The sequence below is a fragment of the Erinaceus europaeus genome, chromosome 7, assembly GCF_950295315.1.
Source record: "Erinaceus europaeus chromosome 7, mEriEur2.1, whole genome shotgun sequence".
NCBI classification, from domain to species: domain Eukaryota; kingdom Metazoa; phylum Chordata; class Mammalia; order Eulipotyphla; family Erinaceidae; genus Erinaceus; species Erinaceus europaeus.
The window spans coordinates 35765335-35792510 of record NC_080168.1 but is presented as its reverse complement, the minus strand read 5'-3'; the positions used below and the strand labels follow the sequence as shown (position 1 = coordinate 35792510).

Below are 27176 nucleotides of genomic sequence, written 5' to 3'. Positions count from 1 at the left end.
TCTTTCCCCTTTCATTTCTTAAGTTCACGTTCCCTTGTAATCAGATTCCTACAAGAACGCAACTTAAATAGTATTAACATATAAAACATCATCTTAAGAATTCTAATTTGAGAATATTTTGCAAAATAACTAATACTGGGAAGTGTCAGGGCTATAATTATTGCTTATTAGTGAAATCCCTTGTAGTTGATGTTCTAATTGCAGGTGACCTAAAGAAATCTGTCTCTCATACTTTACTAAAAAAAAATTAGTGAGTGATTTATTTGTAGGTTTCAGAGGCTATCAAGTACAATTTCATTTACAATGTTTATCACATGACTTTCGGGTCGAGGAAAAATATTTTCATGTCAGCCCCACAGATCTTTGTTATTACTATCAGAAGCACTCGTTTGTGATGTGAACTAGTGGAAAATGGTTAAAATCGCCTACAATAATCACTTTTTTTAATTAAATAAACTCTTTTAAGACCTTGACTATTTAACCACTATGTACTCAGAGGTTTTTTTAATTGTACAACAGAAATCCCCTCCAAGGCAAAAGGACAGTATGCCAAGTTACACCCAGAATCAATGTTTGGGTTTAAATTATAAAGTTTGGGGTAGGGGGTGTAGAGGGTAGGAACCATTAACAGACCCTTAAAACTCCTAGCTTGGGGAGTCGGGTGGTAGCACAACGGGTTAAACACATGTGGCGCAAAGCTCAAGGACCAGCGTATGGATCCTGATTCGAGCCCCAGCTCCCCATCTGCAGGGGGGATCTCTTCACAAGCGGTGAAGCAAGTTTGCAGGTGTCTGTCTTTCTCTCCCCGCTCTGTCTTTCCCTCCCCTCTCCATTTCTCTCTGTCCTATCCAACAATGATGACATCAATAAAAACAACAATAATAACTACAACAATAAAACAAGGGCAACAAAAAGGAATAAAAAAATTTTTTTAACTCCTAGCTTTACGCAACACTATAAAGTTATATAAATGTTAAAACTGAAAAAAACCCTTTGCTGTTCAGCAGGGAAGCAATTACAGAAGCCAAACTTTCTACCTTCTGCAACCCATAATGACCCTGGGTCCATGCTCCCAGAGGGATAGAGAATGGGAAAGCTATCAGGGGAGGGGGTGGGATATGGAGATTGGGTGATGGGAATTGTGTGGAATTGTACCCCTCCTACCCTATGGTTTTGCTAATTAATCCTTTCTTAAATAAAATTTTTTTTAAATTAAAAAAAAAACCCTTTTCTGGCAAAAGTATTTAGTGAAGACTGTTTTTGAAAGATTTTTTTTATATTTATTTATTTATTCCCTTTTGTTGCCCTTGTTGTTTTATTGTGGTAGTTATTACTGATGTTATTGTTGTTGTATAGGACAGAGAGAAATGGAGAGAGGAGGGGAAGACAGAGAGGGGGAGAGAAAGACAGACACCTGCAGACCTGCTTCACCGCTTGTGAAGCGACTCCCCTGCAGGTGGAGTAGCTTTGTGCTTTGTGAAGACTATTAGAGTCTATGAACAACAACAAAAAAAAAGTTTTCTGAAATTATATGATATCAATTCCACTCTTAAAGGAATTTAAGTTAGTACAGTTCAGAAACTATCAGGCAGGACTATCATCGTCCTTTCATTTTTTTTTTGTTTTTGACATGCTCAGAAATACTTTTATTTAACCCAAGAAAACCCTTAGCTACATAGCTACAGATTGAAACAATATTCTCTCCTCAGATACTCTGAGTCCAACCTTGGGCTCCAGCTCTCCTGACAGACAGCATTGGCTGCAGTCTTACTCTCTTCAGAGTCTGCAGGAGTGAAGGCCACTGCCTGGCCTATCTCTACTGTCATCACCCACGTTTCCAGAAGCTCGTTTCTATGAAGACAGTCCAGAGTGAAAACTAACCACTGGTTCTGGCTGCTGCCTATTGACCTGCTCCAAATATCACTGAAAATTTCTCCTCTAAGGCACAAGGGCCAGAAGCTGAACTATTGTGCAGGTTATCAATTTAAAGGTTCTGTTAATTGCAGATGAACACCAGAGCCTATGCCCTGCTGATGACAGTCTGTCTTCTCAGTGAAAATTCAAGTGATGGACACTCTTTACCCCACAACCTTATCTGTGCTGAGAAATAAGGGGATACACTTTTTTTTTTTTACCTTTTTCTCATCTTTAACCTGCACAGACTGCCCAGCGGAAGGACTACAGTAGCCCCAAAGATCACACACTTAGTCCCTATTTTGTAGGGCCTTTTAACAAGTGGAGCATTCATTATTTTGAAAGTGTTCAATTTACACAGGTGAAAAAAGAAAAAAGAAAAGATAGTCATACCTCAGGTAAAACATTTAAAAATAAGGTTTTCTTGGTGAGCCAGGAGGTGGCACAGTGCAAAAAGTGTCAGACTCTCAAGCATGAAGTCTTGAATTTTGTCCCGGATATTAGATGTGCCAGACTGATGAATCTAGTTTCTCTCTCTCTCTCTCTCTCTCTCTCAAATAAACCTTTAAGAATCAAAATAGAATTTCCCATCTCAAATTCTATATGAAGACAAAAATCAACTAATACTTTTAATGTTTCTAGAGCAATTATTCCTCAGGGACTCCTCTCTGAATTTCTTAAGGAAGGAGAACCAAACGGTCTTGCCCCAAAACAAATGTTAGCTAATAAACATGGCAAAACCAGTGAACAGCACTTCACTTATTCTTCAGGGTCTCCAAGACTAAAAATTTGTACACTGTGTGACAGGTCCACCTCATTTTTCTTAATGATGTTTTTATTATTCCTTCACTCAATTAAAGCAGAAATGGATATTGCATCTTCTGACTGTATAATTGTTATTGTAATCTGTTTTCGATCACTGCTTAGGAAATGGGTCCAAAACAACATAAACTCTCCACTGCTTCAGAAGGCAAGTCATTTTCTTTTACTACGACACTTAAAGAGACATTTATCATGCTGCTCTCTTAGCATCTTTAGATTATGGCAACACAAAGTTCCTGTTTTCTTAAACCCCAAAAAATAAGTCTCAAAAATGCATCTAGGGATTCGGGAGGTAGCACAGTTGTTTAAGCTCATGTGGCACAAAGCTCAAGGACCAGCGAAAGGATCCCGGTTTGAGCCCCCGGACCCCACTTGCAGGGAAGTTGTTTCACAAGCCAAGCAGTGAAGCAGGTCTGCAGGTGTCTATCTTTCTCTCCCCATCTCTGTCTCCCTCTCTCTGTTTTTCCCTCCTCTCTCCATTTCTCTCTGTCCTATCCAACAGCGATGACATCAATAACAACAACTACAACAAAAAAAAATGCAACTATTTGAAGAGTTCTGATATGTAAGCTCTTGCTTCCCTAATAAACTATATTTTTCCTTTCATTAAATATACAAATAGATGGAACAAATGCAATAAAGTATGCAATTTTAACATATGGCAGAGAGAAGTTTTAAAATCCAGTTCTTTTTATTCTATCCCTCTGGTTATGCCTCATAAACTTTGGACATTCCACTTCACCAATTTTTTCTCTCTGCAAAGACTATATTTTCTTATGTAAAAAATAAATTAATCATATACAATGATAAGAGAATAGATACATCTACTTTCCAGTCAAATGCAAAAAAAAGAGTAAAATATATTAAGAAAAAATATATCTGTGCTTAGTGTGACAAAATTTAAATTATTTTTATAAGGATACCAATCATTTGCCAGATCTCAGAGCTTCAGAAAAATATTCGCTGTGACTGTCATCTTTATTTTTTTCTAATATCTGTGCAAGTCTTCAGCAAAACAAAGACTAAGTGGCTGTGCACACTTCTGTAACTGCTCCACCATCAGTGAGTATCAAACAGTTGTTCTGGTGTGAAATGTATCCCTTTTCACAAATAAGAACTGCTTCCCTTTAGATTTTTTAATCTTTGCTATTATATTAAGTACAGCCTAATAATCCAATGTCCTAAAACAGAACACCACTGTATATAAGGTGACTAGTGAAGAACAGAACCAAGTTTGCTTTCCAACTAGCAAATAACAATAGAACCAGTTGTGGTTAAAACTGATGCATGCTTCCCCAGGGAGCTTTACTATGGAAATGTCATAGCCACCTAGAACATTCTTAGTATAATATTGATGGCCATTATTTAAATTGCTGATAGCTTTATTGCAAGGTTCAAATTCTTGAAATTCCCACTAATATTTGCTTCATTTTAAGCTGCCAGACTCACAAATATTACATTCACTACTTTAAATGTAAAAGATATGTATGTCACTTAAAAAAGACATATATCCCCATAAGTCCAACTGGCATAATTACATATCTAAGTAAGATTTACAGTATTAGGTCATTTTTACCTTTCAAAAAAATAGAAGTAAAATTTTGCACGTAAAAAATTGAAGATGCAAGTTGTACAAGACAATTTCTGATGCAACTTTTTACTGCCACTCAGTTATACCGATCCTATCACAATTTTTAAGTCACTGCTATTTAACGGTGAAACAATGATGTTAACAGAAAACCAAAAACATAAAGATTAAATTTCACGATTTTTGAAAACTCCACCATGAAACATTGTTTCATAAGCATTGCAGCATAAAGGGCTTGTGGGGCCTGTCTCAAATAAAAGAGAATAAATATTTAGTTGATCACTGACAATGAAGCCACCTATATGATGCCAGAAAACAGAAACACTTCAGTGGCTACATCTATGCTCCTCTGGAATTCTATAAGTTCTCAACTGGCTTTTGTTTCAACTCACAACTCAGTTCCACTCAGGGCCTTCTACTTTGACTTTAAAATATCTATCACATTACCCTTAGGTAGTAGGATGATGAATCCTTTGTATGTAAAAATCTGGTCTTTGGTATTATCTTGATTTAGTTATTGGATAGAGACAGCCTGAAATTGAGAGGGAAATGGGTGACAGAGAGGGAGAGAGACAGAGAGACACCTGCAGCACTGCTTCACCATCTGCTAAGCTTTCCCCTTGCAGGTGAAGGCCGGGGGGCTTGAACCCAAGTCCTTGCATACTGTGACATGTGTGCTCAACCAGGTGAGCCACCACCCAGCCCCTGAAATGCATTTTTAATAGTCATTTTCAAATTTCTATTGTTTTTTAAAATAAAAGGAATTCATTGCTCTCCTTACAAGCACCCTAGATCAGTGCTGGAGAACAGAGGTGACTGGGCGTGAGACAAAGTCAGCAGAGGAACAATAAGTTTTAAACTGCTATAAAGAAGAGAATGGAAAGTAAAAGGCAAGATCTTTTTTTTTTTTAAACTAAACTTAAAGGTTTCCCATTGGAAACTATTTCAGCTATTTCTTCTTTTCTTTTCTTTCTTTTTTTTTTTCATAATGAGTTAAAATGTATGGGTCAGATCCAACATTTCACTGCTGTTCTTCCTCTTGGGGAATGTATATGGGGGGGGGGGGTTAGGTGGAGGGGCACTTTCTGCCAAAGCTTCCAAAAAGAGAATTTGGGCTGCTAATTTTCTGTTCACAAAATCAAAATTCCCCTTATGCATCTCATACAACTCATGAAATAATATGGGACAGTATTAGATCCCTGCAAATTGAGACATTTTTTATCAAAATAAAGAGTGGTGATGCCAACATCTCATTTGTCATTTCCCACTTGTCACTTTTCACTGACAAACTGTTACACATACAACTTTTGTCAAAGGCGCCATCTTTAAATATGCTCCAAAATGCCATTGTGTCTCAGAATGCATATTAAGAATGATAATAAAGCCTATTATGTTCGAATGCACTCATTACTGAGGTCTTCTTTTAAAGTTTATTTAATAAGTGAAAGAATATGAAGGACTTTCCATATATTCACATGTTGTATATAGGGTTACATTCTGTGCACAGTAGTTTCTCTTCTAGAAGTAAAAACAAACTGTATTTTATCCGACTAATGTGAGATTATTAATTACAAGAGAAATTTTACTGGTGAGAAATCAGGTCATCTTTACCTGCAGGTAGAGCAAAAAAAAAAAAACACTATATAATATAAAAAGAATATAATTTTGTATCCATCTAGTCATGTAAATGTAATGTAATGCCTTTTGTTCTATGTGCATATAAGCTGTCCCAAACAGAGTTCTTGGGGGGGGGGGGGCAATACTATCAAAGGTGAACTACCAAACTTCACTGTTTAGCAGTTGTTCCTTGGCAGATAGACTAAATGCTTAGTGAGTCTCCTCTGCATGAAATTGATTAGCATATCTTAAACAATCCAAATTCGCAGATATCTGGTAAGTAACTATTAATCTGTCACCTTCCCACAAAAACAGAATACATCGATGGAGAGAAGTATTAATCCAGAATATCTTAGATATCTAGATTAATTCTGCTGACTGCATTCCCCTGGAAAAGGGGAATGTTTATTTACTGCAGGGGTTAAAAAACAGATGTCTTAAGGGACATCTACATAGTACAGTTCCAACACACACACACACACTTCACTACAGATGATCTTGAATATATGATGGTCAGTGGGTTTTTGCTGATGGAACATAAGGCTTCCAAAATTACTGAAAACATCAAATTATGTTCAGGACTTTAAGGGGCGGATACCCTGTGTTCTGTTTAATGTGTATGTTCCATTGCATATATTTCTTTAACCAAGTATATCTTTATTTTAATAACAGACCAAAGACTAAAAACACTTTAGAGAAGGGCTATTTTTCGACCTCAGCAAAACTACAGAGGACATGCTAGATTGTTGGATGACCCTGAAACCTAAGTTCATTCTATTTAGAAGACCTTAACTAAAAAAAAAAAAAAAAAAAAAAGTGGAGAGAGGGAAAATACATAATCTCTTTGCTTTTGAAGTAATACTGTCAATTTTCCCTGCAAGCATAATGGTGTTCATATTTAGCTAAAATGAATCTAGTGAGGTTTTTTTTTCCCATTTCAAATATAGTTCTAAATTCTTAGGTGTATAACCATATATCCACACTAATAAATCTAGATATAAATACCTATATTCTTCCCCACTTAACTACTTTCAAAAAGTAAACGGTCTCTCTACAAACTCTAATATAACGACTATACCCAACCTGAACTGTATTTTTTAATCTAAAAGGAAATTTCCCACATGTAGACAATTAAACTGTTGTTATAGACAATGTGCACTTCCAAATAAGGCCCTGCCCAACAAACGTGATTGCATTTGCTTTCCTAGTTGAATACGTCTGTGTGTACTGCAGAACGATTTCACCCTCTTGCAACAAGACAGTTATGTTACTGAAAGTGCTGTCAGGTGACAAAATTAAGTCTACATTGGGTCAATTAGCTGGGAGGTTAACTGCAACAAAATTATCTGTTGAACAACAAAGTAAAACCATTCTCAAAATCCAATTCTTTTTCCAAAAAGCACATTCTTCCTTAAAAAGAAAATACTTCTATAAAAAAAAAAAGTATTCCTAGTGTAGAACTTGTTTTGTAAAATATATAACGTCAATATTAAAAATACCAAAGTTCATAGGGAAATTAAAAATATTAAGAAGATTTCTAATGGTGAATGCCTCCTATCAGCACATTCACCAGCTGGTAACCTCAAGCACTGTTCATTCACTTTAAATAAAGCTGTCTATAACTTCTTTAAGCCAAACATTAAAAAGATAAAATGTTTGTGTCAACACTAAATGAAGCACTATAATTTACTGCTATCAAAGCACAACTGGCGAGCCCCTTGCAGCAGTCCAGGAAGAAAGCTGGGTATCTCGCTTCTTCTGACAACTTGACTGGCATCACTTTCATTTTATGCTGTAAGTTGCATGACTGCAGCATTACACAGAGCAGACCATCTTAAGATACTTATGTGAATGGTGGTAAAAAAAAAAAATCGTCTGATTCTGATTTTCATCATCTTTAATATTTTCCTTTTTCTTAGTCTTCAAATAGACCTGTAAATTTTAATCAATGATTTCACAAACATGAATTTCCTCCACCATTAATCATCCTTTTTCAAAATCCTTATGGAGTGAATTACTAGCTGAGAGGGGACGCCAATTCTAGTAAGTGAATGTTACCCAGCAGGGATATAAAGCTGTCAACACCATGCTGCTGTTGCTTGCTCTAAACTCTCTCATATGCTTTTTAAAGAGATATTAGTCTTCCCCACCCCCCAGGACCTTCTATAAAAGTGTACTATTATACATATCTAAGCGCTTACAATTTATTAAAACTTATGCTTTAAAACTTATTACTGAGATAAGAGCAAAACATCCTAGAAAATCTTGCAAAGACAAAGAAAAGCTGATCTAGTTCCTAACAGTCCTCTAAAGATAACCACATTGTAAACAGCATACTAACCTTTAAGTCCCATACTAAAATGCAACCACAAAGACTGGGAAAATGGATTTGCCACCTTCATGGGTTAAATGTCTCTCTTTTTTAATGAACATTTAGTTCTCATCAAAAACCAGCAAACTCTCCCTTAAAAAAAAAATATACAATACTAGCAACAGAATTTATTATTAGCAGATAGATTCAGAAACACTTATTCACCTCACTGCTTTATGAAAAGCAGACAAACCATGATTTTGTTGGACAGCCAATTAACTATCAACCATTTTTAGAGGAAAGTGCTTAAGAAAAGAATCACTAAAGATTTGCAAATATACTCCCCAATTTCTAGCTCTATTTTTAAAGAATGCTATTACAGTCATCTTTAACACACTGGAAATACTCTAATGGATCTAATAATAGAGAGCTAAATATTTTCGTAGTTGTTGATGCTTATTAGACTACTTCATAAGAAAAATTTAAACAAGGAATTAGGGTAACAGAAATATAGTCTACTTTATAGAAACCAAGTCAATTATAAGAAGTCACTACCAAAATATGCATTCTAAAGATTTTTTTTTTAATTCAGAATGTGTATTCTCAAGACTTCGCTTTCTCCAATCTATTTACATGATTAAAAGATATAACTAAATGATTCATCACCACTCAGTGTACATTTGGGGATGATGAAAACTTAAACCTACAAAATAAACATTAGCATTCAATATGAAAACTGTGTGCTATCAAACTCTTATGTCCTACACTGTTACTGCCTAAAGCTTCCTAAATTAAAATATTTCCAACTTATTATGCTATGAGTTAAATTATACTTTAAAAATCTTCCATATGTAAACTATTTTAACCACTTTACTAGGAAGCACTATAAATGGTATTTGAGACAAAGGAATATGTATTTTTTCTCTTCAGAAAGCAGTTAACAAAACCCTTGATATTACTAAATTAAATTAAAACTCAGAGAAAGTTACTAGAGCGATTTCTGTTAAAGAAAATTCTCACCAAGACTTAAGCCTTGCCTTTAAAAGACAACATCAAATTCTAATAAGCAGTCAAATGCAAATTATAGTCTCAAAAAGTATGAAAAGCAAGCACTATATTGAAGGCATCTCGATTAGCAAGAATGAGGCAGTCTTATTCAGACTATAATAATACATAAATAAACTTGTTTTAGAAAACTGTAGTTATTTAGCCATTACAAATGATACAATTAACGTGCTTAAAAACTTCTTTCAATTTAATGAATTTTATTAAATCTTTGGAAAGAAATCAAAATTTCAAGTCCAAGTTTTTCTTTTTGTATAAGGCCACTTTGAGAACACATGGATTTCCAAAAGTTTTTCAATTAAAATTATCAGCACTTATCATTAACTGCTTGACCCCATCATTTTCACTATATATATGTTTCCTTCCTGATATGTGCATACTAACAATGATATGGAAAAATCCAAAGTTTAATAAACACCACTTTTTAAAAGTGAGTCACTGCTTGGGAGAACCACTGCAGTTTCCAGTGGAGGGATGGTGACACAGAACTCTGGTGGTGGGAACAGTGTGGAATTATACCCCTATTATCTTATAATCTTGTAAATCAATATTAAATCACTACTTTAAAAATAAAAAGTTAAAAAGTGAATCACAGCACTACTATCAAGTTTTCCTTTGCTTCAATAAAGTTTATCTTCAAGACCTTACGATAGCAGATCAACAAAGCACAATCTACAGTTAAATAATTTTTGTTTAGTTCTAACTTGCTTCTCAAGTGGGAGGGATTGCTATAAGAAACTAAAGTGAGCCAGACTAAATGAATACCACTAAAAATAAAAAATAGAAAAAATAAGTAAAGCATAAAAATGTATTATTTTACAAAATGACTTAAAACTTTTAAAAGTATTGAGCATTTGTAAGTAAGTGATCATGTCAAAAGGCATACTATGGCTATATAGAGCATGAAGTGAGGTTTACCACTAAAATGTGTCAGGATTTCATTTGATTTCAGAGATATTAACATAAGGAACTATTATGAAATAAGTGACTGTTGAAAATATTAGGTTAAAACCCTTCAACAACAAAAAATAAATAAAAGGAATGAGAAAGAAAGGATTTCAAATAGTGATTTATCTTGACCACACACACATTTAAAAAAAAAAAAAACTGCATGCCTTGTAAACTTGGGCACTCTATATGTTAAAAATAACGAAATACATGGCATACAAGCATCAAAATACTTCAGTAATGTCTGAATTTCTCACATAGCTTTGTATCATAGAATCATGCCTAACCTCTTTAAAATAATGTCGTTCAAATGATAAAAGAAAAGAATGCAAAAGATTTCCTTTATATAATATTAACTTCTTCCGGAGGGAGAGAAAAAAATCCAGGTCAATAAGGCTATCCTGCTGTTTTAACCTGTTACATATGCCCAACCAAGTCACAAAAACAAAACCTGTAACTTTCAACTTTATAGGCTACTGGTAGTGAGGTAGACCTGAAGCCTCAGGGGCCTGATGTAGTTGTGAGACTTTATTTCCCACTTGAAACTGGGCAGGGATCATTCCCAGTGGCTGCTCCCTTGTCTGGAAAAGCACTGTCCCAACCACCAAAGGCTCCTGGTGCGCTCAGCACTCTTGCTCCTGTGCCCCGCTTGGATATGAATCACTAGTCCACCAAACCCAAAGCACCCCAAAAGCTCCATCCTGCCACAGAGATTCTTGAGGCGAGGCGAGAAGAGGAAAAATCACTAAAAAAAAGCTCTCTAGGAAAATCTAGAAACAGTTAGCTGGCTGTGACATAAACCTGCCAACACCTCAGCACACAGTGGCAACGTGCCCACAAAATGCCACCCTCTGGGTAAACCACTTTCTTGTTTTAACTCGAGATGAAGCTCCCAGTTGCGGAGCAGAGGCGAGGGGGCATTATTTGGCAACCTGGACTGCACTTCCTGTAACCCTACACCGCGACAGCGCCCCATCAACCTGAACCCTGACACCCGGGCCCCGGGCGCGGGAGCGGGCTGTGCGCCCGCCCGCCCGCCTGCCTGCTCTCAAGGCTCTTACCTCCCACGGCCTTGGCCACCGCGCCATTAGGCCTCCCGCGCGCTCCCATGGGGCTGCCGTTCTGCTCCAGCCGGGCCACCTTAGCCGGGGGTGGCCCCTTGACATCGGGGCTGCCGCTTCGCCGGTCGGGGCTGTCCCGCAGACACGGGCTCTCGCTCCGCCGCTCCATGCCGCTCCGACTCGGAGACAAAGTTCCCACCGGCAGGTCGCAATAAAACGCGCAGGGTCCTAAGGAGGGGGTGGGTGGGGAGGAAGGGGAAGGAGCGTGAGAGGGAGGGAGAGAGGGAGGGGGAAAAAGAGGGAAAAGCGCTCACACACGTGATAGACGTTCAGGCCAGTGGCAGAAGCTGCGCGCAGTCACAGCCTTCCTCCCACGCCGCCCGCCCGAGGGGTCTGTGCCCAGAGGTCCCCACCTTACAATGGGAAGCGCCTCTCCGAGTCGGCGTGCCGGGACTCTGCCCAAGAACTAGTCCTGGGTGACCAAGTCGCGGCCCGCAGCCTGGGGCGCCAGGGGGGACCCATCCATAGGAACAGGGTGGTCTAGACAGTTGCCAGGTGCGACAGCTTCACAGTCTAGGGAGTCGGGGGTGAGGGAGAAATGAGCATCTCACCCACTGGAGCAGGGCTGGCGCACCAGGTCCAGATGACTCAGGACTGGAGGACGGCGAGGGCACGAGTATTAAGACAGCGGCCAAAGGCCTAGCAACGGGACCCCCCCCCGTCCCTTTTTTATTTTTTTAACATATATATACTTTTACCCAGCAGGTCTCGACACTGTACACACTCGAATTTATCCCCCCAGAACCACCCTGAATTCTGTACCAATAAGCACCCGAAAAACAGTTGGATAGAACAATTCAAAATTCAGAATAACCATCGCAAGGGCGGGATCTGCAGTTGCTATTGCTGGAAACATTCTTGTTCCTCTGATTCTAAATGAGGTTGTTTTTCTTTTTAAGCTCTTGAGAATAAAACAAGCTTTTAAAAAAAGTATTTAAATGATTAGCTGCAGGAGCAGCCTTCATCAACCCCAATTTAAAAAATCTTCGCCAAAAGTTTCCTCTGGGTCGTTGGGTTGGCAGAGCGCTCCTCGTGGAAGCCTCAGATCTCCGCATCTCTGGCTTTTAGGGAGGCAGAGGAGGAGTGAGGAGCACGGGAGGCATGGCACTCCCCCTGGCCCTGCCACCCCCGGCACGCGGGGACCCAGCGCCTCTGAGCGCTCGGGCTCTTCTCAAGAGCCGCGTCGCCTCCGCCCGGAGACTCAGCGCGGGTGGCTGGCGGGAGGTGAGAGTAGAGGTGCGCGGGGTGCGGGCGCCCAGCCGCGGGGCTGCGGGAGGGCTAGCGGGCGAAGGCTGCGGAGGCCCGCGGGCTGCGCACGGGTGCGGGTTGGGTGCGCGTGAGCGGCCGCGGGCGACCTGAAGCCGACCCCGGGCTGCCCCCGAGCTCGGCGAGGGCGCCCTGGCCCCGCGTACTTACTGCTCACGGTCTGTCTGTAACTTGGCTGGCTGGGGCTCTGTCCATGGAGCAAAAGTAGAGAATCCAGGGTGGAAAGTTTCTGGTGCTTCGCCTTTGCAGGGTTCTTTTAGTCTTCCTTTTTCTTTCCTTCCCCTTTTCTCTTCCCCAGGTCCTAATGTTTAAGGACCTGGGTTAGGGTATCTTGTAGAGCGGAGATGGTTGTTATGATGATGATGGTTGGGGGGGGGGGAGGAGGAGAGGAAAAGGAGGTCTCCTCCAAGGGGCACCAGAGCGAGGGGGGAGCGGCGGAGGAGGGGAGAAGGGAGAGGAGAGAGAGGGAGAGAGAGAGAAGGGGCTGAAAAGAATCCTTTTCACACCTCCGGGAAGGAGACCCGTTCTGGAGAGAAAGGGCTAAGGATGGCAGGCGGCGGAGAAGAGCCTAGGCTGCAGCTTCGCGGAGTTGCGGGCTGGGGAGGAAGCGCGGCCGGAGCCGGGCGGCGCAGAGACCCCAGACCTCGGGCGGAGGCAGCGGCGGCTGCCGGAGCTGTCACCTCCAGCCTCGCCCCTCCCGGGCGCCGCCGCGAGCAGCCAGAGCCGGACTCACTGACAAGCCGCCACAGAGAGACACACTGAGAGGGAGAAGATTATTAGTTGCGTTGAGTCATCAGGCAAAGTGAGTCCTTTTGGGTTGTACTCGGTTTCCGATTTCTCCCCCTCCCCCTTTCCGTCCCCAGATCTAGCGCCTTCAAAATAATAATTTGGGGTGGGGGTTGGGGAAGACTCTGGGTTATTTCGGGATGAGGGTTGGTTGCGGGGGGGGGGGGGGGGAAGGGGGGTAAAATCTAAACCCGAGCCAGACTGGTCCACCGCAAAGGAGGAGGAGAGTGGGAGAGTAGGGTGGGGGGGGTGGGAAAGAGGGCTGAGGAGGTTGCAGGGGGAGGGGGGCCCCGCCTGGCAGGAAATTAAACATCAATCAATCAATCGCCACGAGCCGGGCGACCCAACTGCGACTGGTCTGCGGCGGCCGCAGAGGGGGCGGCGGGAGGAGGAAGGCAGAGGCGGCGAGGACGAGCGCTGGGCGGCGAGAACGGCGGGCAAGAGCCGGGGCCGCACAGGTGGTGGTCGCGGGCGGCGGGGCGGGGCGAGGCGGGGTGTGCAGCCTGGGCGAAAGCGGGGTCCGGGGGGCCCCGGGTCTGCACTCCCACCGGCGGGCGCAGGGCGCGGCCGGCTCGCCCAGCTCCAGGACGCGCGCGTCTCCCCGGGGCGCAGAGCTCTGTGCCCGCGGTGGCCGCTCCACTCTGGGTTCCACTGGCTGCGAGGAGCACTTTCGACTTCGGAGCGGGGAAGGCCAGGGCCGCCGCCGCCCCCGCGAGCAACTTTTCCGGGTGCGGGGAGCTCCCTCCGCGCTGAGCCGGAGCAGCAGCCGCGCGCAGAGGGGAGCCTGCAGGCCGCGGGGCCAGAACAATGGCGGGGGCAGCTGGGCCGCGGGAGTCCTGGGTCCTGGGGTCCCGGCGCACAGCCCCCTGCCTCCGGGCGCCCCCTGCCCTCCGCATCTCCAGCGGCGCCGCCCGGCAGCGCGCGTCCTCCGGGGCCCCCGCGGGCTCAGGCCCGGGGCTGCGAGTAGAGCAGACTGCGCTGGGCTAGGCCGACCTCCCGTCGGGGGCCCCGGAGGGCGCCACCAGCAGGTCCCGGGAGGTTGGGACCAAGCCCCAAACTTTCGCCCCGGGGTGGCCTGGCTGCCCGGCTTGGCCGCGGTGCTCACTTAAGGTGGCACGGACAGTGGCCTCGCTCGGACACCCTGCGGTCGCGCGTGGACCCGGCGCCTCCTTAAGGAGAAGCACGTGGGCCAGAACCAGGGGACACGCCCGGGGCCGCTGACACCCTCCATCTGGACCCAGGGCAGGAAAACACGGGCACGTCCACGCGCGCCGACAGCCAGGCCAGGCCGGCCCGAGCCGGCGGCACCCCCGCACCCCTCCCGCACACTTTGGCTTCCCGGCCAACCCCACACACACACACCCACAGGATCCCCCATTCCCGCCCGGCCCTAGCCTCCGGTCCCCCTTAAGAAGCGCTGACTATACGGCGGCGCCAGAGGACCAAACTAGATTCAGTTTGGAGAAACGCGCTCGAGGGGCAATTTTGCAAATCCAGGAGCCCAGAACCTTCTGCCCCAAGTTGAGTATGCCTGTGCGCCGGGCCTGGACTACATGGGCTTGCTGCACCCACCTACTGGGTTATGAGAATGCAGCCATCTCGAAGGCTGGGGCTTGGGAGGCAGAGAGCCTCAGAAAGAGAAAAAAAAAAAAAAAAAAAAAAAGGAGCCCCCCTCTACCGGAGCTAAGTCTCAGCGCTGGGCTTCGGGAGAATCAGGCACCCAGTCCCTGCAGAGGACGAGGTCACAGTCCCGGGAAAAGGAGAAGATAGCTCACTGCAGAACTTCAGAAGTCACCCTGGGAGTCTCTGGCGATGGCAATGCTTCTTCCTCCGCAACCCCCCCAGCTTTTTTTTTTTTTTTTTTTTTTACTTCTTTACCCTTATTTACCAAACCTCATCCTATCCCCCCACCCCACCCCTCCCGAAAAGAGCGAGTTAGAGAAAAAAGCACAATTCGAAGTAGTGTAATGAGAACAGTGTAGCTCGAGTAAGTCCACTGGTGGCGGTAGCCAAAAGGTCGGGGCTACGAAGAAAAAATGTAAGTGTGATCGATCAACAAACTTTTGTCTCTAATATCACGTCGGAATGGGAAAGTGGTGTTGCAAAGACCAACTCCCACTGTCCAGGTTTGAGCCCCCCTCCACCCCCCTCTTCAAATCTGGGAAAGACGCATTTCGTAATTAATGTCTAAATGATAATAATGCTGTTTCTTTCCTTACCTTGGTGTTGAACTGCAGAATCCTCCTTCGGATCAATGTCCAGGAACTTAGAAGAATTGGTGATATTAGGACTTCTGTACTTCTGGAAAAAAAATGCAAGTGGTTTTGCCAGGATCTTTCCTGTCTGATTCGTCACTATTATTATATCTGATGATGCGAATGGTTGGAACATTCAATCTTAAAGTCATTAATGAGCTATTTTATAAACGCCACTGTCTGGAGATCTTCATTTACATTTTGCAAAGGACTACTTCGCTAACCTCAGGCTTGTGTCAACAGCATGATTATGGGACTTAAGTTAGTTACAGTCTTATAAACAACACAGCCATATTGTTAATCGGTTAATATTTTATAAAGTGTAAATATTTTATGTTTTGGAAGAGAACTATTGATTCTAAATTATTAAACCCCTGAGAAGGGTGGTTTTAAATAAAGTATACAATCAAGTACAATTAAATGTACATTGTGACTAGTTTATTTTCTGATTCTGAATCTTTTTAAAATCTATTAACTTTCTCTTTCTAGTTGTTTCCTCTTGTCTTTTTATTGTAGTGTTCAAACCCTGTCATTTTGGGCAAGATAGCTCAAATTATTTAAACTTGCATTTAACAAAGAGATTTTTTAAATATTATGAAATATAATGAGAAGTTTATTTTGAATGTTTGCATCTGCTTATTAACACGTTTTTACAAATGTCTTTTATTTAAAAAAAAAAGAATTTTGGGAAGTTTGTGGTATGTTTTTGCCCTTTGAGTTTTATCCTGAATAAAGGCCTTCTCAGTTTTAAATTACATAAGCTTTTTACCACACGATTTCTGTACTGACCTTATCTCAACTGAAATAAGCAATAGTTCCCAGCATGTTTTATTTTGACAAGATGTTTTATATACATTTTTACCTCTTGCTAGAATTTCCTACTTTTTGACACAGTAAATAAATGATGGTTCAAAAGTTTTGTTTAGTTTCGTTTTATATTCCTCAAGTGGTTTACTGCAAACATTTTTAAAAACAAAATCACAGTCGAAAATTGGTTTTAATTATGTTTTTTAATAGTCTGATCCCAGGCACATATCTTGTGCATTGTGTTTGTTCCAGTGCTCAAAAGTAAAAGCTACATTTTACATTTATCAGATCGCTTCTCTGTGACACTTCGCTGTGCGGACTCCACTGGGATTTTTTCCTCCTTCCTCCCCCACCCCCATTTTTTTTTTCACGTGTCATGTAGTGAAGAGTCTTCCTTTCATAATCACACTGAGATTCGTTATCAATGTTTTAAAAAATCAATGGGCCTTTAAACTAAGAGGTTAAATGTGCTTTCTTATTATTATTATTTCCTTATTTCTTTCTATTTCTTGCCCGGTCTTTCTTTCTTCCCTTGTAGCCTGCACTTTTAACATGTTCTTGGTTTCTGTCTCTCCAAGGCGGGGTTCTGCGGCCCTAACTCTGCTGGAGCGAGTGGTCCTTGCTCACAGCCTGAGCGCCTCAGGTTAGGCTGGCTCTCAGCCTGGCCCCACTGACCCCCAGACCCAGCAGGGTTACCCAGGCAGACACACTCCGTCCACTAGTTGCCTCTTGAGCAGCACCGGAAGGGGTTCGACATTCTCTCTCCGTCCCCATAGGTCGGGGGGAGACCATGGAAAAGACTCCTATGGCTCACAGGCAGGCTGAGCTATGCCCCTCACCCTACAGCACCCCTGCCCGGGGCTTGCTCTGTTGGGACCAAGAGGAGGGCGGCAGGGTATCCTCATCCACACCAGCTCAGAAGCAGCATTTTCCCTGCACGGCTGCTTGCTTGGCTTGCAGACCAAGGGCAGAATACTTGGTGGAAAGCGCCTAACAGGGACTGTGGACCAGGGTGGGCTCCTACCCTTTTCCCAGACAGCTGGGGTGGGGGTGGGGACTGACCAAAACGCAGTGGGTGGGGGACACTTACTTAATTACCCGCACGCCTACCAGGTTGGCACCAGAGTTGCGCAAATCCTATCCCTTGCCAACCGGAGATAGTATCCCTGGCCCCCCACAGGTTGGGGCGGGGAGGCCTATGGAGGACAGGGGCGGTGAGGACGTGGTCAGACCATCTAAGGTAGAGGTGGAGGAGGTTCGACTTCCATTCTCAAAAAGCACAAGCCCAAGTGACCTGGACAGAGACGCGTCCCAAGGAGACGACTGGCTTTGGAAAGGCAGTGGGTGGCAAGTCCACGGTGCATGGCCAAGCGGATCTCCCAAGTGGGTGAAGATTCGGGGGCCTGAGGATCCGCAATGGAGAGGCTCCGCGGACGGGAGGGGACCAGAGAAAAACCACTGCCTCCAGGGGGGAGCTGGAGGTTTGTGCCATGGGGGCCCAGGTTAGGGTGGGAGCGGGTTCTGGGGTTGGCACTGCCGGCCTTACGTGAGGGAAGCGAGGACACGGGGTTGCTAGGCTCGGCTGGAGGAATCCTTGGCTCGGGGATGGGGTTGTGTCTCTGCTGGGAGGCCCGGGAGGACGTAGGCAGGAAACCACCGACAGCATCCCTGGGGCTCTCCGGTCCCTCCATGCCTCCGTCAGGCAAGAGCTAAACTAATCGCTAAGTCTTCCTCGGCAGCCGAGCAGCGGCGAGGAAACAACCGTCCTGCTCATCTGGGTTTTAAACTAGAAATGGACTGTACAGGGCCGGGGTTACAAGGCAGAGGGGAAGGGGGACGGGGGAGAGAAAGTCCAAGAAGCCACCGCTGCCGCCCAGTCCTCAAGCCAAGGCGACAGGGGCGGCAGCTGGGAGGCGCATCCCAGACCCGCAGCCTTTTTAGACGGGAAGCTCCGAAGCAGGCCATCTCCAGCCCTCCCCCAGCCCCCCACTGCCCAAGGCAGTAGCGAGGAGCCCCAGGCGCGAACTCGACTCCCCCAGCCGCGGTTCAGCTACCCCAGGTCCGGGGTCACCGCCGGGGTCCCAGCCCCGGGCAGAGGCGTCCTCCCTCCACAGCGCCACCGCGTGGTCTGTGGTCGAAACCGGCCGCGCGGGTTCTGGCCGCCGCACCAGGAGCCAGGCTTCCCGCGTCACCCATAGGCCCCCCAAGAAGGGTGCGGCGAAGACTGGGCAGGTGGCCCCGACGGAGGGGCGCGATGAGCCCGGCCAACCGCGAAAGACGCGCCCGGCAGAAAAAGCGTCTGTGACCGCAGAGGGGCCCAACCTTTCGTGAGGCAGAGGACCACCGGGGAAGGCCAGGCCGCCGCACCCCCCAAGCGCACCCCAAACTGCAGACAGGCCAACCCGCCTCACGACATCTGCGCACCCGGAGCTGCGGCGAGCGGAGCCGGCAGAACCGGCCCGGGAAGCCCGGGCCGCAGCGGTTCCTGGGGCGCTGCTGGTGAGCGGGGCCCGCTCGGGTCTTGAACAGCGCCTGCCCGAAAGGGCCAGAAAGTCTCGTAAGGTGGGGCCCCAGGAAGCACTCACCTACTGGAAGGGAGGACCAGGTGGGAGCAAGTCTTCTAAACCCGCGGTCCCGATGCGCTGCACTGGCGGGGGCCTTGGAGGGCTTCCCGGGCTGGCGCAAGCCTGTTCTCTGGGTCTAACGAAGCCCCGTTGACACCCCCTTAGTCAAAACTTGACACCACCAATACCCCCCAGGCTCAGGCTCCAGGGTGAGAGTGCGGTCCCTGAATTCTGTAATCTTTCCCCCCACCCTCCCTGCCCTGTCTCCTGGCCCTGCGGCCAAGCCCTAGGGAAGCTGGCAGTCTAGGAGTGGCCACCAGACGCAACCACTGGGCTTGGAGCACCCACGTCGGGCTTAGGGGGGTTCGATGGGCAGGTAAGCACTGGCTGGAAATAAAGACAACTGTTAGTGCACTAGGGGGAACATTTGGGGATGGTCACCTTCTGAAACAACCACCACCCAAAAAGGTGTCAATTCTCCCGGTGCCGCTCCTTACAAAGCTCCCAGCCCAGGGAGCACGGGGAGCAAGCCGGGAATTGCAGGGCGGCCGGGCACCCGGAGGCCTCCCATAGCACCCTGGGGAACTCCTTGCGGAGCCCCAGTGCCCTGCTTCTGCCTGGCCTACTCACCCACAATCAGCACCCACTGGGACCTACCTGTTCAGTTTCAACATTCAAAGGCCAGCGCTCACGCCAGTTACTCCCCAGTGTTCTAGGCCCGGGACCCCAAAAAGTGGCTCACCTCAGCTCGCAGTGTCTCCTGGCACCTGGGTGCCCAGCAGGGAGCGAGGGGCAGCGGACCTGGGCATCAGCGCCCTCTGCTCACCTCCTGGAACCGACAGCCAGAGCCTGTGGCTGGCGTGGCTGGTCCAGCCCTGTGGCTGATTTAAATAACTAATAAGCTCGGAGAAATTTTACGAGGGGGAACTTTTTCCTTTTAGTATCAATAAAGTCTAGTAATTGGGTTTGTTGGTTACCTAAGCTGGAGTCTCTCTCTCTCTCTCCTTCCCTCCCTCCTTCTATCTCTCTTTCCCATTCAGAAGCAAAGTTAAGAAAAAAAAAAAAAAAAAGCAACCCTGTGTGCGCCTGTTTGTAGGGTGTGCAAAAGCGAGTGTGTGGAAGTTGTCTTAACAGTCCTTAGCCTGGAGAACAATCAGCATTGTCGCTCCATGATGAGGAGTTGGAAAGGAGCTCCATCCTTATTGCAAAGGAGAGAGAACAATGTTAACTCCAATTTGAATCTCTCACAACACAAGGAAACTAGAAGGGGGGCTGGTTCTGGGGCTATCCTCCTTTGAATCTGAAAAAGATTTTTGCTGGGGCTTCCCCAGTAGTTGCCATTTTAATGAACTTTCGTTGTCTTTTGACTTCAGCCTTCTTGGATTGTAGTAATATCTGTTGCCCTAGACACTGAGATAGTGCATTCTAAAAATTCGTTTTGATTTTCTCATCTCTTTCGAAATCATGTTTTGTCATGACAAATATCTCTCCAGAGGACTGCACCTCAGCGAAAAGTGTAAGTGACCATTCGTAACTAGACTGCAAGCAGCCTATTCGTTCATTCCCTTAGAGGTGTGGGCACCTATGCAAAAATTTCAGCAATCTAAAGGTAACCTAACCTAACCTGTTACCTTGTTGAGCATGGTAACAGACACTTTTATTTATTCTGCAGAGAGGTTTAAAAGTTCTTTTTAAAAGAGTTTGGTTTTTTTGAAAAGTGTCCTACTAAATTTCACTTAAACTCCCGATACACCAGAACCAGTGATGCCAGACTAACGAATAAGAATGTTTCTGAATCAGAATATCATTAGGGTTGGAGGCAATGTAGTCAGTGCAAGGTAATGAAAATAAAAGTTTGTGAATAAAGGGACTGGAATGGGAGGGGCAGAGATCTAACTCCTCAAGCTCCCAAGAACACACCCAAACCTGTGCACTCACATCTTCAGTACTTGCTTGCTGTGAAGAATACTCTCTGCACTTTTGGTCAGAACATTAATCAACTTTCTATACCTTGTATTCCATGAGACCCAAAGTTGACCAAGGGTTACCTACTGCCAGGTGAGTTTTTCATACTGATCTTGTCCTGCACACTTTTGTGTAGGTAAAAAGAGTCTTTCTTAGCACAAGCAAATATCCCCCCAACCACCCCTCTAAGTGTACTGGCTAAATGCACCTCAGTGCCAGACTCTCACCTCTTCAGGAGATTTACACCTTGGTTAGTGCTTGACTGCAGAAGAAGCTGGCTGGCCTTGAGCTGTGGAAGCACGTGCCCCTCCACTCCCACTTTGTCCAGGGGGTTAAAGACCACTTTCTTCCCACCTGCTACTGACCAGGCTCCAGTCCCTACCCATCCTCCTGCTTGGGGCTCCTAGGTACTCTGCCACAGTGGGCTCTGCCCAGGGCACTCTCTGCACCTAGCTGCCCCATCTCTCCCAAGTTGCCCTGTTAAGCTGGGAAGTGCCTGTCCTCTCTGGGCTTCCTTCAGGTGCTAAAATGTCAATGCCAGGAACATAGAACAATAGAAGAGTTTGAGGAAGGCAGTACAGGGTAATGCCTACCTTCAGCCATGGTCACCTCAGTCTCCTCAAAACAACACAAAGGCCGCCCCCCTTTTACTGCAGAAACCACCACCTCCCACCCCTGAACAGTGAATTCTCATGGAGTTGCTGAGGGAATCCAAGTGACCCTTGACTTTATAGCACACCCCCATTACCTCCCTGCCCTTCAGTGTTTCAGTTCAGTTCAGTTCTTTCCTGAAGTTAGACAAATTATAGTTTTATCCTTTTTTTCCCCTGTCTTTGTCTCATCCACATTTTCCACAAAAAAAAAAAAAAAAGCATTCCCCAAGCTTGGCTTCTGCCAGACCCCATGCACTCTTTCCAAGCTCTGTGCAGGAGAAGTGATTTGTCTGTTTATAGCAGGTTTAATTAAGATAGTTATGTGCCGTGAACTCTTTGAGACCCAATCAATGTATTTTGATTTGGAAAGTCAAATAGAATCATAGCTTACACTTGCAGGGCCTGGGGTTGGCTGCCCAGGCTGGGGACAGATGCTGTTGTCTGTCTCCACTGACCTTCCTGGCCCTGAGTGAGTTCACTGACAACTTCCCTTGCCGGTATTGCCAGCAACCTCTAGTTGGAGCTTCCAGCCGCACCCAGAGCCTCAGTGATCTGGGCGCGTGCAAAGCTAAACCTAAATGCCCAGAGCACTCCCAATGACCAGAACCTAAGGAACCAGGCTCCAGGTTTCTGCAGCTTCCCAGCCCCAGGCCTCTGTCACCTGCCTTTGCTGCTCCCAGTCCAGCAGCTTAAGTTGCTACCATCCTGAGGGGAGACAACCTTCTCCTTTACCCTAGGGGTACCTCCATGGGGTCCTCTCCCCTCAAGCCCAAGATTTAGGTGCCAGGATGCAGCCGAAGTGTTTTTCTCATTTTTCATCATTGGAAATCCCAGGCAACTCCAGCGTGAAACTTGAAGGGCTTGCAGAGTTCCACTGATTTCAGGTGACCCATTGAAAGGGTTGGAGGAGGGTGGACTGGGGGTGTGTGCAGACAGTCTCCTTGATGGTCCTCTAAATTCTCCAGGACATTCCTCCCCTGCAGTCCTGTCACACCCTTCCTCCTCTGATCCTCACTTCCATAGCCCCCACCTTAACACCCACTACTTTAACCCTCAAAGAGACAGGAGAGGTGGTTTTGTCAAGGTTTCCAACCTCCTTGGTTCCAACCTCCTTGGTTCCAACCTGATCCTGGGACTCGGGACTCTAGGGCCACCTAGTTATTCCAAAGTGCTGAGTCCAGCACGGTCTGGGGTGTGTGCGTCTCTGCCCTAGCCGCTTCCAAAGCCAGAGGTCACTCCCCCACCACCCCTAGTAATTTTGACCCCCCCCCAACACTGCAGACCACTCCTTACTCCATTATACTATCTAGAATCAACCCCTGTCTTCAGAGGTTTGAAAACTTACCCAAAGCAAACTTTATTTCTATTACTATTAAATTCTATCAGTAAACGAACTTAAAGCATTCTGAGTTTGTCTGCAGGCTGGGGGACAGTCTCAAAGAGGTTTAGCTGTGGCAGCTGTCCCCAAGGTCCAGACCAGGTCAGATCAGATCTTCCACTCAGGTCACCCTCCCACGCTCTATGATCTCTTATGTAGGGGTGGGAAGGTTGGGTCGGAGAGTCAAGTTGGCGGTGGTGTTAAAATGATTTTTGTTTCTGTAGTGGGCTAATTCCTTCTGAGGGAGCACAGTGGGTCCCAAAGAATCCTGTGATGAATGCTACCCCCTACCCCCACCCCCAGTCTCTAGCACCAAGGAGTGACAGAGGAGCTTTAGTTCTGGAGTGATTCCTGGCAGGGCTTTCATGGAGGCTGAGGCTCCATAGCCCGCTGGCATCGGTGTCTTTCTTGGGGTGTCTTGGGGGTGTGAGAGGCGCTTGGTGGATGTGACACTTAGCCCAGTGCAGCCTTTCAGCACTCCTCCCTCCCAGTTGCAGGGGGTGCTGAGAGCTCCAGTCCATGCCACACAGCAAGGAGCGGGCAGCGGGCGTCTGGGGCAGTGGGCCGTGGGCAGCTAAGTCCCCGGAGCTGGCGTGAGGTGGCCCGGGAGCCCCACCAGCAGCCCCCGCCCCCCAGGCAGGCCCTGGCGATCTCTGCACTTTGTCATCACCTCCGAGTATTTGACATTCGCAATTATCTGCAAATACCCTGATCGGTTTGTATATGAAACACTTTTTTTCCTGCCTTAAGGTTGGAATCTGGTAAGTTTCAGACAAGTGGTTGCAGGAGGGGGCGTTGACCCGGGGGACCGCGGGGGGCCCAGCCGGGTGAGCCCAACTCCATTAGGTGGGCAAGAAGCAGGGACGCGGGGCATGGCGCCCCTTTCTCCCTTGGCCCTGCGCGGGGCCAGGCCGCATAGAGGTGAGCTGGGCAGAGGCCGGGAGCACCCCGTCTCCCTTCCAAAGGGCACCCCCTAACCTCTGCGACCAGGAAGCTGAAGAGGAAGCCAGGGTCCCACCAGAGGTGAGGCCCGGGGCTTAATCGCCTCTATAGCCGGAAAGGGCGCTGCCCGGCCTGGTTGCTTTCAGCGTGTGAGTCAACGGCTTTACAGCCAGTCTCCCGACCCTCTGCTCAGAGCCCAGCTGGAAGCACTTCGCCTGGAACATTTCGCACCCGCTTCCAGCCGTATACTGAGCCGGGGTTCCAGCCCAGCGTGCGTCCCTGTGGCCCTCCAGCCCCTGCCTCCAGGCAGTTTCCAAACCCGCGGGGCAGGGCCAGTGGTAGGGTGGCTGAAGATTAAACACCCAACTGCAGGCTGCCTGCCTGTTACACCGCCCTCTCCAAAAACAAAATAAATAAACAAATAAATAAATCCTGTTGGAAGGATGGAGGGAGGGGTAGGTAAAATAAAGAAGCATAAAAAACAAACAAACAAAACAATCTGACTCCTCTGGTGTCCTTGAGCTCAACCCTGACTCCAGGCTGAGCCGAGGAAACTGGAACCCAGGACTGGGAGGCATGGGACCTGTGGACTGCCCCCCCCCCCAGTCTCCAGCTCCCCTAACCCCCCACACTGTAGCTGGGCTTCTCACTCCACCCCAGCGGAGAGGGGGTGCAGCAGCTTCCGAATCACCAAGCCTGCAGCTAAGCCCCTGGCCTGCGCACTTGGCTGGAGACCACTACAAAACATTGGACTCGCCTGCCTTTCACACATTGTACATTTCTCCAGAAAGTGGGAAAAGGAGCGGGTAAGAAAGGGGGAGGGGTGATCACAACACCTTCAATAAAAGTTGGGGTGGGGGTAGTTTATAAAGGCCCTCTCTGTAACTGCCAGATCGCTGGCATGTTTTGGAAAGGAAGCAAAAAGTGAGGTGCTGGTAGGAGACGACAGATCCCTTTCTCCCAATCCGTAGCTTAGGGGGGGACTCCAGCTTCCTGCCTTCCACCTGGACCCAGGCGGGATCCCAGAGGGCATGGTGTGACAACACCCCTCCAGGGCTTGATTCTGACTTTAGAACCTCAGGACTGAAAAGCTACCTGTCAACTCACAGGCCACAGTGCCCATCCAAAAAGTTGGTCCTCAGGCAGGCTGGATGTCCAGAATACCCTGGCCTGGCCTTCTGGAAGCTTGGCTTGCTGTTTGAGCCCAGTTGTGTGGGCACCCACCCAGGTCCTGAGTTTAGGACCCATCTGGGTTGTGATCACCCATTGGGTGGGGGGAACTTCCCTCCCAAGGTCCTAGGTTGTAGTCCGGGAGGTTGGTGAATTCACTCTGGATCACAGGGGATCAGGACCTCAGAAGAACCTAGCGAGGGGATGACACCAGAGCTCCAGCTGCCTTGGGTCTTTGGAGAACAGTGCAAAGCAAGACGCCCTGTGTGGTACCAGAGTGGCACCCATTATCCCCTGCCATTCTTCCCTTGCTCCGTACCTTTAGGGGACTGAGGCAGATGGTGCAGACTGGGCTTCCCCGGTGACCACTCCTCAGTGTTCTGCTCTCTATGGGTCCAGGGAAGGCTATGCCACTACAAGCACTTGCATACAACTGACTGCTGAGCAGCCACTGTGCACAGACCCCACCAGGGTGCAGGAGCTGCCCCTACCTAGGGCCCCAGCGCCATTCACCCCCAAACCTCAGGTGCCTTCAAGCACCAGCAAGCATCCCCACCCCCTCTGAAACCAGCTCGCACAGCTTCTTTCAGCCCAGAGGGCTTTGCCTAGGAAATGATACCCGGAACCCAGACCCAGGTGAGGGAGGAGTCCTGAAGGCAAGAGGGCCAGGCCAGGGACTCCACTGCTCACCTTGGTCTGAGACAAGGCCTCCATCAGATGTGGGCTGTAACTGGGCCAGCGGATGCAGAGCAGCAGCTGCACCCCCACAGAAGATCCCAGGTAGGATAGGGGTGGGTGTAAGTGGGAAAGTCAGCTCTCTTCAGGGGTCCGCCTGACTTTGTTGGTAACTTGAGATGGCCCTTCAGAATTTGGGAGCTAGTGTTGGGGCACCATCCAGTAGTACACCTCCCCTATGCCCAGGCCTGCCCCTCTCCTCCTACCCTCCCAGGCCTGCCCCTCTCCCCCACCCTCCCAGGCCTGCCCCTCTCCCAACACCCCCCAGGCATGCACCTCTTCCCCCACCCTCCAGACATGTACCTCTCCCCCACGCCCCCAGGACTGCACCTCTCTCTCCACCCTCTAGGCCTGCACCCGAGGACCCCTCTGGCAGCAAGTTGGAGGGCACTCGGTTTACAAGGCGGCCCCTTCAGATGTTTATTCACAGCTAATTGCTTCTACGGGAAATGCGCCTCCACCCCCCCACCCCTGCCCAGCGCTTCCGCCTGCGCTGACCCACCCCGCCCCAGTGGCTCCACCATCCCACCCGCGAAGTCGCGGGGAGCGGGCGGCAGGGGGGCGGCAGGGGGGCGGCTGTGCCCCAGGCGGGGCCTTGACGCCGCTGCCCTGGGGTCCCGGCAGGGGGAGCCGCCGCGGACCTTGCGCCACCAGGCTGCCGGCGCCCACCCAGGAAGCCTCACCTGAGTGCCAGGTGTGCTCTGTGGGCAGGGGGGAGCTCGGGCCTCTCCGAAACTGACTCCTGATCGCTGCAAAAGAGATAAAAAGACTGAAGAGCATCCTTAGGGGCTCAATATAGCTAAGATCTATAGGGGAGGTGACCACCTGGTCCAGGGTCTGGGATGAACTATACGCACACACACACACACACACACACACACACACACACACACACACACACACACACACACACACACATTTATTTCTGCAACAAAGGGTTGCTCTTACACACACACACACACACACATTTATTTATGCAGCAAAGGGTTGCTCTTAGGCCCACACCGTGGAAGCCATATTTTTAGGCATTTTATGTTGATCTATAATGCCTTCTCGCTATGCTTTTAAGTAGTTTGTTTCCAGGTTTTAGTACAAAAGAGGAGCTTATGGGGCCGGGTGGTGGCGCACCTACCCGGCTGAGCACATAAGTTACAATGCACAAGGCGCTGAGTTCGAGGCCCCAGACCCCACCTGCAGGGGAAAGCTCTGCAAGTGGTGAAGCAGGGCTGCAGGTATCTCTCTGCCTCTTTCCCTCTCTATCTTCTCCTT

General features: G+C 47.5%; 1 protein-coding gene across 1 annotated transcript in view; it reads right to left on the bottom strand.

Annotated features, from left to right (window-relative positions):
• The window catches only part of SATB2 (SATB homeobox 2), a 237093-nt gene extending 211107 nt beyond the window's left edge, over positions 1 to 25986 (bottom strand). Inside the window, exons 1-3 of the mRNA XM_060193495.1 lie at positions 25863 to 25986; positions 15658 to 15739; positions 11327 to 11554 (exon numbers count right to left, since the gene is read on the bottom strand). Of these exons, the coding sequence (XP_060049478.1) occupies positions 11327 to 11554; positions 15658 to 15739; positions 25863 to 25886 (334 nt within the window). The 5' untranslated portion in view covers positions 25887 to 25986. The remainder of the gene's footprint in view (positions 1 to 11326; positions 11555 to 15657; positions 15740 to 25862) is intronic.
• Positions 25987 to 27176: the final 1190 nt, after the last annotated feature.